Source organism: Diaphorina citri, unplaced genomic scaffold (assembly GCF_000475195.1).
Source record: "Diaphorina citri unplaced genomic scaffold, Diaci psyllid genome assembly version 1.1 scaffold1371, whole genome shotgun sequence".
In the NCBI taxonomy this organism is placed as follows: Eukaryota; Metazoa; Arthropoda; class Insecta; order Hemiptera; family Psyllidae; genus Diaphorina; species Diaphorina citri.
Genome location: NW_007378797.1, coordinates 35326 through 48004, shown reverse-complemented (window position 1 = coordinate 48004; position 12679 = coordinate 35326). Strand labels below are relative to the sequence as shown.

The following is a 12679-nucleotide window of genomic DNA, read 5'->3' as shown; positions in this document are numbered from 1 at the left end:
AGATGGATAGGAAGGTTGGTATCAATGTAGGTAGATGGGTAGAGATGACATTTATTAAACACAACACATACCACCACCACTTTTGAAACTAATTATAAAACAATTTCCCCCAAGTTCCAAAAACAAGAATAGGACATAAAATACAAACATAATTATGTACATTATATGTCATGTTATTTATCAATTATCACTATAATAACAATATATATATGTATATTTTGTACATTAATATGTAGGTTTATTATTATTTTATTTAAATAATAATAATAATAATAATAATAATAATAAAATGAAAAATGAAGGGGGGGGGAGAAAGGTCATACCCAGGAATTCTAGGGTTTCTTAAAATTTAAAATGCGTTAGACCAGAGTAAAGTAAAATGTCCAAAGTCACCGAAGATAGGAACGATTTCTTGGAACCTACTAAGCGCTAGGTCGCACGTTCGATTACCACCCTTGGCGAACTTTATCGTCGCTGATAATAATCGTTCTCAGAACTTTCTCTCTCTCTCGCTCTCTCTCTCTCTCTCTCTTTTGGAAGGCGCGTTTTAGGAATCACTGGAAAACGCCCCCCTTTCTGCTGCGCCATCCAGTAAATAGAGAAAAGATCATATACCTCTACAAATGCATATGTACATTAATAAAAATGAAGGGGGGGGGGGGAGAAAGGTCATACCCAGGAATTCTAGGGTTTCTTAAAATTTTAAAATGCGTTAGACCAGAGTAAAGTAAAATGTCCAAAGTCACCGATGATAGGAACGAATTCTTGGAACCTACTAAGCGCTAGTTCGCACGTTCGATTACCACCCTTGGCGAACTTTATCGCTGATAATAATCGTTCTCTCTCTCTCTCTCTCTCTCATTTGGGAGGCGCGTTTTAGGAATCACTGGAAAACGCCCTCTTTCTGCTACGCCATCCAGTAAATAGAGAAAAGATCATATACCTCTACAAATGCATAGGTACATTAATAATAAAAAAAAAAAAGCTGAGTAGAAAAAGGTGGGAATTGGAATTTTTATTTAATTGTGACTGGAGGGGGTTCTCAGGGGGGGGGGAGAAAGGTCATACCCAGGAATTCTAGGGTTTCTTAAAATTTAAAATGCGTTAGACCAGAGTGAAGTAAAATGTCCAAAGTCACCGAAGATAGCAACGAATTCTTGGAACCTAAGCGCTAGGTCGCATGTTCGATTACCACCCTTGGCGAACTTTATCGCTGATAATAATCGTTCTCAGAACTCTCTCTCTCTCTCTCGCTCTCTCATTTGGAAGGCGCCTTTTAGCAATCACTGGAAAACGCCCCCCTTTCTGCTGCGCCATCCAGTAAATAGAGAAAAGATCATATACCTCTACAAATGCATAGGTACATTAATAATAAAAAAAGCTGAGTAGAAAAAGGTGGGAATTGGAATTTTTATTTAATTGTGACTGGAGGGGGTTCTCACCATACAGGGTGTCCCAGAATTTATGCTTAAATAAAAATCCAAAGTTGGCACCCAGTTCGGGGACTTCGCGAAATTTTTCGCGAATCACACTATTGCCAAAATATCCGCGTCAAAAATCAAAAAGTTACGAAAACAGATTTTAAATCTTTCGCGGTTTCCACCGGAAGATTTTCATCACGAAAATCTCATGATGGCATTGAAGATGTCTGAGACAAGAAAAAACAGATTTTAAATCTTTCGCGGTTTCCACCGGAAGATTTTCATCACGAAAATCTCATGATGGCATTGAAGATGTCTGAGACAGTAACAAATCTTGAATTTTTACCATTTAACTCTTTACCTGTGTACCTTGAAATTTAGCGGTGATTTGTATGATGAAAGCTTATTTGTTTGCAAACCCCAGTCGATCAGAATCAATGTGATTTGAAACTCTTTGCACCTGACAAATCACGGCTAAAGATTTATTTTTTGGAGGTAAAAAGAAATTTTAATTCAATGTAGGGTTATTTTGGTTATTTTTAAGCCTCGTCAAAGTTTCGTTTTGTTTTCAATTTTAATTTGTAGGATGTACTCTTTTTCGCGCAAGTTGAGAAGGAAAAGTTGATTATTTTTAAGTCCACTTTTGACATGATGTGATTTCAATCTTAGTCCGTGTTTCACCTGATATTTGAGTGATTATAACTTTTAAGATTCTGATCAAAGTGGACTCACTCTTAAGTTTGATTGTTGATATAAATTCAGAGCAAAATAACCTAAGAATTTTTATTTCAAGTAAGTGGACGTTTACAAATGTTGCAAACAATCAGTGTAATTTTGAAACTCTTTGCACCTGACAAATCACGGCTAAAGATTTATTTTTTGGAGGTAAAAAGAAATTTTAATTCAATGTAGGGTTATTTTTAAGCCTCGTCAAAGTTTCGTTTTGTTTTCAATTTTAATTTGTAGGATGTACTCTTTTTCGCGCAAATTGAGAAGGACAAGTTGATTATTTTTAAGTCCACTTTTGACATGATGTGATTTCAATCTTAGTCCGTGTTTCACCTGATATTTGAGTGATTATAACTTTTAAGATTCTGATCAAAGTGGACTCACTCTTAAGTTTGATTGTTGATATAAATTCAGAGCAAAATAACCTAAGAATTTTTATTTCAAGTAAGTGGACGTTTACAAATGTTGCAAACAATCAGTGTAATTGTTCGCCCTTCCGCCACGCTTGGTGTCTATCCAGTGGACACACGAGTTCCAGTTATAATTAACAATATCGGGGCTACAGGAAACTATTTCCCACTATAAGGAACTTTAATGTTGTCCATCTCCTAGTGACCTTTGAAGTGCCGAATGTGAGGAGACAGAGGAATTATTATCGTAGTTTAAGTCAGTTGAGTGATCTGTAGGATCCTGGACATCACTATCTTACTTTCTATCACTAATATTTATTTGTATAAGTAGGGAACCTATTCAAAAGTAATTACTGTAATGAGAATGTACTGCGATCGGTCCAAATTTTTAAAAATGGGCAGAAAGTCCCTTGAGTCCACATTTTTTTTTTTTTTTCAACCTAACTTGCACGGCCACGACGGTGACCATTTAACATTGACCCTTGCCGAGGCCATCGCAGAAAAAAGTACTCGGTTCCATTTCTTGATTTTCTGCGAGGATCAGTACTATGTACAAGCCTCCGTTGAGGACACTTCTATTCATTAGTATGGTTTGTTTATTTTCTCTTGGGTCAGTACTAGGCTTGGTTCTCCATTGTGCCTACTAAGAGAGACTTTTATTTATACAATTGAAGGAATTTTAACAGCAAAGTCCTATCGCCCTCTTTCTTAAAATCGAATGAAATGATCAGTGTGGACGTTTCTTTTTTTCAGCCAAGGAAGACACCCCCCAGCTGTACATGGCGTGTGGACGCGGTCCTCGGTCCACTGTGCGCGTACTACGGCACGGTCTGGAGGTGTCGGAGATGGCGGTGTCTGAGTTGCCGTCCAATCCCAACGCTGTGTGGACCGTCAAACGCCGGAGTGACGGTAAGTGACGGCATTTCTTCTTCCCAGAAGTTGGAATAGTAATTTTATTCATTTAAGTCGTATTTTATTATCGGACTTTTTTCCCCCAAGGAGATGTAAAAATTCAACTTCAACGCCCTGACTGCTAAAGCATATTTCATGGTGTTTACACCCACAATAAGAAACCCATGTATGAAAACATCTCCCTTAACATGAGACGAACTTCTTTAATTCTTGGAATTTTTTCGTCAAAAAATGGCAAATTTTTACTCAGATGCCCTCTTTCGGATAAATGTTGAAAATACATAAGTGGCCTATGGCAGCAAAAGTGGATGGATGTCCAAAGCGGAATCTCTTTGGTTGAACCATGTTCAATAATAATTAAAATAATGGAAAGTTGGAAAGTAAAAAAGTCCGATGATAAACTACGGCTTTAGTAGTAGTACCTTGTTCATACTGTCAGTAAGTAAGGAGTCAGTAGTTAGGTATATTATGTTTAAACTCAAAGATCCGTGTGGTCCCCATTCAAATAGTTTAAAGAAGGAGGGAGGATCAAGAGTGACTAGTACAATTTCCCTGACCTCGCGTTTCCCCATCTCGGAACATATTAACTTAACGAACTGGTGTTGCACATGTGAAGCATAGAATGATCATCTTTCGTTTACACTAATATTCGGGTGGGTTACGGTTTCAAAGATGGTCTTTTAGTTAACCGGAAACCGGCGCAAACGACCTTACTTAAGTGTTAAAGCGCCTAATTCGAAAAAAAAAAAAGATATTTTTTAACTACACTACTACATAAGGTTAACCAGAAATCCCTCACGGTTCGTCCGATTTCGATGAAATTTGGTGAACATATTTAGCACTCGGAAAATGGTTTGTATGATTTGTGCTTGATTAGTACCGGTACTCTGGGCCCTTTTTTTTCGTGCAAGTTCAATGGAGCAGTTGCAAATGGGTAAAAATTATAAATGAATGGTCAATTCCTATGTAAAAAGTTGGGAAAAATCCAAATCCGAGGCAGGTCATTCATTTATTGGAGTAAAATTTACAAATATAAAATAAAAAGAATAAACAATAATCAAAAATAAACAAGTAAACTTCTCCTTTTCCTGTGTTCAGACAGGGTCAGTCTTTTTCACCAGCCCTCAATCAGCCCTAGCATGATTGAGCTCTAGTAAACCATTTTTTTTTTTTTTCCTCCACAGTGTTAATTCTTGCCCGAGCAATAAATCGGACAAGCCATGCTCTGGCCAAGGTGTGTGTATAGAGGGAGTGTGTACATGTGATGCCATGTACACGGGCGAGGCATGTGATGTCCCAATTTGTCCGAACAATTGCAGCTACTCAAGGTCATTCATTTATTGGAGTAAAATTTACAAATATAAAATAAAAAGAATAAACAATAATCAAAAATAAACAAGTAAACTTCTCCTTTCCCTGTGTTCAGACAGGGTCAGTCTTTTTCACCAGCCCTCAGTCAGCAATTTTTTTCCTCCACAGTGTTAATTCCTGCCCGAGCAGTAAATCGGACAAGCCATGCTCTGGCCAAGGTGTGTGTATAGAGGGTGTGTGTACATGTGATGCCATGTACACGGGCGAGGCATGTGATGTCCCCATTTGTCCGAACAATTGCAGCTACTCGAATGGGGTGTGCAAGCATGAGTTTCATCGTTGTGAGTGCATGGACAAGTACAAGGGTGAGTTTCTTTTTTCTCCTCCAATAAGGTGTTTGGTGTCACTATATAATTGGCAAAGATTAAAGACATTTAAGTGACAACCTACCTACTCACATTAAAGACATTTAAGTGACAACCTACCTACTCACATTAAAGACTTTTAAGTGACAACCTACCTATTGGTACATTGAACATATTGTCATCCCTTTAACATTTAATTTAATTAACAATACAATATGTACAATAAATGGAGCAGTTGCAAATGGGTAAAAATTATAAATAAATGGTCGATTCCTACGTAAAAGGTTGTCATCAACTTTCGTTCAAAGTCGACTGGTAGCCGCAGGAAGGGCATTGACCTCGCATAGAATCCCCCGGATCTCAAGCTTCGCATTTCTCATTTCTCCAAACTGGGAAGGTGCTAATTACCACATATTTGCTGAGATTGGCATGAGAACACCCAAGTGTGAAAGAAATACCCATTGTGGTTTGACTGTTTGCGGTAAATCTTTCGGAGGTACCTACAGGTTGTAACAAACGAGTTTTTTTTTAAAGAGGTTTGATAGAGGGAACTGTAACTGCTAAGGTCTTCTTGTCCCGAAATCGAAGAGAGAAAAAAGACACGATAGGAGAAAGCCAGTCGTTCCGAGAACGAACTTTATCCGTTCAGGATAAAATCCGCCCCCGGGCGGGAATCTAAACCGCGGCCAAGCGCTTATAAGGCAGACGCGCTACCAACCAAGCTAAGTTGTAAGCGCTAAGTCGCGGGTTCGATCTCCACCCGGAACAAACTTCATCCTAAACTCTAAACAGATAAGGTTCGTCCTCGGAAAGGCTGGCTTTCTCCCATCTTGTCCTCCTTTTTTCTTCGATTTTGGGACTATAAAATCTCTGTTACAGTTTTTTTTGGTTTACTTTATAGTTCTTTCCTCAACTGATAAATGGAAAGACGATTATGAGTTTGGAATAATTGCCGGGTCTCTTCAGCTTTGAAAATTTAACTACGCGCCCGACAGGTAACTTTCGAAGTCGCTTGTTAAAATAAATATATAAAATGTGACAAGAAATATCACGAAAATTTCGTAAAAAAATAGACGTTTTCAAAAACCGGTGTGTTGCTCACTCAAAAACTTGTGAAATTATTGAAAATGGGAAAAATCACTGTGGTAAAAACTCGGATGCATTAACACTCTCAAAGAAAATCGCTCGAAAAAAATCCACACCAAAGTGTTACTGTTCGTGCACTTGTGAATCGCCCCAGGACCGACCTGAAATGAATGAAGAATATTCAGGTTCACAGTCAGAACTTTGAAACAGAACACTCGATTCGTAGGCCTGTGTCGTAGTATGCCTCTCATCAGATGGGCGAGAAGAGACACAATACTTCCCATTTAGGTGCTGGGTCAACACGAGAACACCATAAAGTAACCCGTTGAAATATTTACACCACCATATACATTCACACCATACTTGACCAAACCCTTCTTTCTTTTTCGCTAATATCTCAGCCGCTCTACATTAGAGTCTATGGGGGATTTATCTATTAGTTAGAAAACAAAATTTCCTACTATTTTCAATATTATTTGACATATTTACTCCGTACCGATCCGGAGTTAGGAGGGGTTAAATTTCAAAAAAAAAAAAAAGTTCGGCTCTTAAGGGTTAACTAAAAGAAACCCAAAGCCAAAATATCCCCCATTTACTCGGTTTATATCCTGCATTGAGCCTCAGGTATCCTGTACCTACGTTCTTCCCAGAAATTCCTTTGGAAAGCGAAATTCCTTATATTATAAATCCATCAAGAAGAGAAAGAGAAAACCCGAAACTTTAATGTCGGGTTTTGTGTGTGTCCCCCCCTCCCCCATTCTTTCCACCCCACCATAATTAAGCCGGCCATTCTAATCTGTCAATAATAGTATGGTGTGCAATATGTGGGTATATTATGTACAGTCACGAGTTAGTGTAAAGTGAACATTCTATCATACTATTGGTGTTCACTTAAGGGCTTTTTGACACAGGTACACACAACATTTCTGATGGAAAAAGAAAGAAGTGGGGGTTAGGGGAAAGCCATGAGCACACAATTACCCAGATAATATTAACTAATCATGTAAAGTAAGTAATTTAATCAATTCCGTACTATGAAATGTGAATGGATCTTGTTTTTATAATATAAGATTTGGTACTTTTTCAGAAGTCACGTCAATGGAAAATTGCTACAAAAGTGAGCTGTCTCAAATAAACAGGGACAAGTGTTATTATTGGGGTAGGTTAAACACAAAAAGGAGCTTTGACAATTTGAGCAATCAGCAGTGACCAGTGTTATTATGGGATTAGGTTAAACACGAAAAGGTTTGGCTCTTACGGGTTAATAGGAGGAGGATAATACATGGAATAATTATTTTGATTGGATAAGTTCATAAAACAGAAAGATTAAAACCTAGTACAAAGGTCGATAATGTAATTCAGGATGTTATTTATTTAACATGTTTCATGTATTTTACATAAATTGGACTCTTGAGTGGAAGGTAACCACTAGGCGAGGTTAACGCCGGAGGCGTTCTCTACCACCTAACCCTTAGAGCTCCATTATTATGTAGTCAAAATCTCAAATAAATGAGTATAAAATTCCTTTTTTAAATGGAGTTAACGTCACTTTAAGTTTGATCTTGAGCTATTTGAAAATTCAACTCGTCTCCTAACATTCCCCCTTCTGCCGTTGTCTGTTTGTCTTCCTTTTCTCTTCGATTTCGGGACGATAAGACCATAGCAGTTACAGTTCCCTCTGTCAAACCTCTTTAAAAAAAGGTTTTTTTCTTTAATGGAGTTAACGTCACTTTAAGTTTGATCTTGAGCTATTTGAAAATTCAACTCGTCTCCTAACATTTCCCCTTCTGTCATGAACCAAGCTATCTTTCATGTTCAGGATATTCCTGATATGAATCTTTAGCGAAATAGCGAGTGAATGCACTTGGGAATCAAGTGTTTGTTTCTGAGTTGCAGAAAAAGCGCTAAATGTGCCCGAATAAGGGGCCTTGGGTAAGGGTGTGAGGGTTTGGTTTCCCAAATATACAAAGAAGTGACTGAACCAAGCTATCTTTCATGTTCAGGATATTCCTGATATGAATCTTTAGCGAAATAGCGAGTGAATGCACTTGGGAATAAAGTGTTTATTTCTGAGTTTCAGAAAAAGCGCTAAATGTGCCCGAATAAGGGGCTTTGGTAAGGGCGTGAGGGTTTGGTTTCCCAAATATACAGGGGTAGTTGTTGTCGAAGTAATTTGTCCTGAAGAAATGTCACCGTTTTTCAGGAAAAACAACATAAAAGAGCGGGAAGGTTTTAGCGGGTTGGGCGGACTGGAATGGTGCAATAGAAGGGCGAAACGTCATATCCTGAGCCGAGACTCCAGCATACCCTCCAACAATTCTGAAGAAATCAGAAATATTTTCCTTTAAAAAAGTGGGAAAATCTCTTTTTCATGGACCATACACCGCAGAACTTTAAACTTACAATCCGGGGGGCTTGGATTCGACCACCGTTTTTCAGGAAAAACAACATAAAAGAGCGGGAAGGTTTTAGCGGGTTGGGCGGACTGGAATGGTGCAATAGAAGGGCGAAACGCCATATCCTGAGCAGGATCCAGCATACCCTCCAACAATTCTGAAGAAATCAGAAATATTTTCCTTTAAAAAAAAGTGGGAAAATCTCTTTTTCATGGGCCATATACCACAGAACTTTAAACTTACAATCCGGGGGGCTTGGATTCGATTCCCAAAGGCGACATGAAAATTTAGAAACGTCATTTCGAAGTGGACATTTGTAAAAGACGTGAAATCAGAAAGACATTTTTGTAAAAGAGAAAAAGTAATAAATGGCTTTTTTCTTCTTCAAAAGGGATAGGAGGCGACATGAAAATTTAGAAACGTCATTTCGAAGTGGACATTTGTAAAAGACGTGAAATCAGAAAGACATTTTTGTAAAAGAAAAAAGTAATAAATGGCTTTTTTCTTCTTCAAAAGGGATATGAGCTAATACCTGTGACTTTGACCTAGCCTAGTAATCCGTAAGTTAATTACTACTTCCTTCAAAAGTAATTACGGCACAATTAAAAAGGAAGGATACTCAAGCTCATCTTAGAATCATAGATCCTAGAAAAACAATTGAAGATACACGAGTACCTACATAGATCATAGGTGATTTCAAACCTTGCACTTCCACCCTCGCTTTATCCGTTGGATATTTATCAAAAAGAGCAATTAAAACGATAATTTATATCTCGATAACAATCAGAACTTAGGTGTTTTGTACAACTTGGATGATTTGTATAAAAACCGGAAGGAGATGTCAGTCAAAAATTAATCCTTAATTCTCAACGATTTTTCGCCAGTCGAAGATGTAAAAAGGCAATGAAATGGAAGTTTAACTTATTGAAAGTCGGAGGGAATTTCGAGTTATGACCAATTTCAGTGTACCTAAAAGAGACAACAGCATGTAAGAGACAACAGCATGTTTTTAGCGGTAGCTGTAAACGAACCTGGTCCAAATGTTTGCTGAGGTCCATTTCCAAGTCCGAATTCTGCTCCTCGACTTGAAACACGGCTGACTTGTACGATATGTTACTCGTGTTGACAACTTGAACTGTGTTCTCCAGAGCGATGATCTCTTTCTCGGCTTTCAGAATGTCAGATTCCAATTGATTGCCTGGACATTTTAAACAGAGATGAAGATCAAGTGGATCAGAAAGTGACATAAATATCAGCATTTTAAATTCTAATTTGTACGCGGCTTAGGGCTAGAAAAAAATAAGTAATATGAAACTCTTTTTATTTTCTAGAGATGAAACAACTGTTTGATGCTTGTGATGTGTCCAAGAACGCCCATTCTGTAGCATGTCCTTCATTCGATGAGCTAGAAAATCCCATTATGTCCTAGACTTTTGCGGCCCGCCAACTCTCTACCTTGGTCTCTTGCGGCCCTCGGGTGCCCTAAGGTTGGACAACCCTGTCCTAGACACTTTATGATTAAAGGGGTGGTGGGCCATGAATAACTGTCCTCACGAGTCTGAGTGCACCCCTTACCTTGTTCTAGTAACACATGCTTGTCCTGTATATTCTGTATGGTGAACGACACACATGTGTACACTTGCCCCTGTATATTATACACAATAACGTCGTAGCGGTTTTTCAGTTGCTCAATCCTCACAGTCAAATGGTCGAGGCTTCGTTTCAGGTTGGAGCGAATTTCTTGCAGCGTTCGTTTCCGAGCAAGAAGGACGGACTTGGCGGAGTCGATTTCAGCTTTGCGCGCCTGAATGGAGCTTTCCATCTCGATACGCGCTTTCTCTAGAGAGTAGACCTGTGGGGGAGATGGGGGAGTATTAATTAAGACGGTAGTATAAGACGTTCGCCTGGTAAGCGGGAACGTGCGAGTTCGTATCCTTTTTTTTTGAGACAGACAAAGAGAGAGGAGAGAAGAGAAAGGAGAAGGAGAGGGAGGGAGAAGGAGAGGGAGAGAAAATTTGACAATACTAGAGTTATATGTGATAGTTACTGCCATTTAATAGTTAGATGGCAGAGAATCCTTTTAAGGAGCTAAATCGGGAGTCATGAATTATGACGTCATCGCCTACGGGAGTGTATGCCGTGACGTCAAACTTCACGATTTACCGGTATTTTGTAGATCTTTTTTTTTTTTTTTTTTTTTTTTTTTTTTTAATAATATTACCTATGTTGTAACTTTTTTTAGGACGTTGATTTCAATAATTTGAGAATAATAATCTTAATACTCGGTTTGGACAAAATTAAATAATTGTCATATCTGAATGATGTTTCCAATATTTCAAATAACTTTCGTTCTTCTGAATTGTCTATTGAGGAACTCTTTTGAATCTGATTGAAATGACAAGTTTAAATTTAGGAGTGTTACTCATTATTTCATTATTATAAGATTTAGAAGTGATTTTGATATGTACTACAAACAATGGAAGATACATGAAAAAATTTTGTGTTGTCGATGATGAAAAAACAGATTTTAAATCTTTCGCGGTTTCCACCGGAAGATTTTCATTACGAAAATCTCATGATGGCATTGAAGATGTCTGAGACAATAACAGATCTAGAAATTTTAACCTAGAACTTTTTATTTTTTCCCTACCTTGAAATTTTGCTGTGATTTGTATGATGAAAGCTTGATGAGTTATGACGTCATCGCCTACGGGAGCATATGTCGTGACGTCAAACTTTACGATTTATCGGTATTATTTAAATCGATTTATCTCGCTATATAGAAGTCGTAGAATAAAAGAAAAATTCCGTTGGTCCTCATTTTTCCTGCTCTATGACTTTGAAACATCACACAAGTAAGCGCAACTGATCTATTGATTAAATTAAATTAACTTAAAATTAAATAAAATTAATCCCTTCAATCTGTTGCTTGGTTCATTGAATACACCAGCTCCTGATTGGTGACTAAAGTTAAGCAACGTTTTGTATGGTTGGTATCCATATGTAAATGTAAATGCAATTTCTTTGTGTTATTATGTCACAACTTTGGTGCTCACTGCAGCATTGTAGGATTTTCCCAATATCTCAATAATCCTAACAACCAATGTTTACCTACCATGCTGGCACCGGTCGCTATGCGCATTATATTACATAGCTACTCATTTTCCTCACGAGGCTGAGTGGGCCCCGCAACAGCCAGTCACGGTATCAATCATTTGCATGATACAAATTTCTTGACCCCGCCGGGAATCGAACCCGGGTCTCCCGCGTGCAAGGCGAGCGCAGTGACCACTACGCCATGGGAGCTGACTAATTGGAAGAAAGAAGTAAAGAATTTAATTCAGTAAGTTTGAGCTGTAGGTCCAATATCTAGCTTCATACTCTTCATAGTCACACATAAGGTATAATTTATTGGAATATGAAACTCTTTTGTTTCAAATTTCCGAGGTATTTGTGATTAAAATCTTGGAATATCAACCAAAGTCAATGTTGCTTCGAACTTCGAAAAAAAAAAAAACAAAAACTTTCAAATGGTTCCTTATTACATGGGGAGTATTTTAAGATATAAAATTTTCGACCAAAAATTGGCCGCCATCGGCGGCAGATTCTTGGACTTAGAAAAATATTAAAAAAAAAAGAAAGTAAAAAAAGAAGTTCAATTTTTGGACACTTTTAAATGATCCCTTATTACACGGGGAGCATTTTAGGATAGAAAATTTTCCACCAAAAATCGGCCGCCATATAGGCGGCTTGGGACTCAGAAAAATTTTCACATATTTTTTTTTTAATACGTATTCCACAAATGTAATAGAAAGTCGTGATGTGATGTTCACACCAGATTTTTTTGCTACATTTTTATGAGGCTAAAAGGCAACTCGTCATTTGTTTCTGTCGTACCGTATTTGCCAGGTAATAGCAAGAAGGCGTGGGTTCAATCCCACCCATGGCATGAAATTTCTGCACGTAATATCATTAAGAAATCAAAATCAGTTATCCTGGGTGAGATTCACGTAATCTCATAAATTAATTTGTCTCTTCTTATCTCGAAT

General features: G+C 37.9%; 1 protein-coding gene across 1 annotated transcript in view; it reads left to right on the top strand.

Moving 5' to 3' along the window:
• Positions 1 to 4951: 4951 nt before the first annotated feature.
• LOC103515566 (attractin) overlaps positions 4952 to 12679 on the top strand; it is a gene marked incomplete at its 5' end in the record, with an annotated part of 30231 nt that continues 22503 nt past the window's right edge. Inside the window, 2 exon segments of the mRNA XM_026828227.1 lie at positions 4952 to 5148; positions 9962 to 10034. Coding sequence (XP_026684028.1) covers positions 4952 to 5148; positions 9962 to 10034 — 270 coding nt within the window.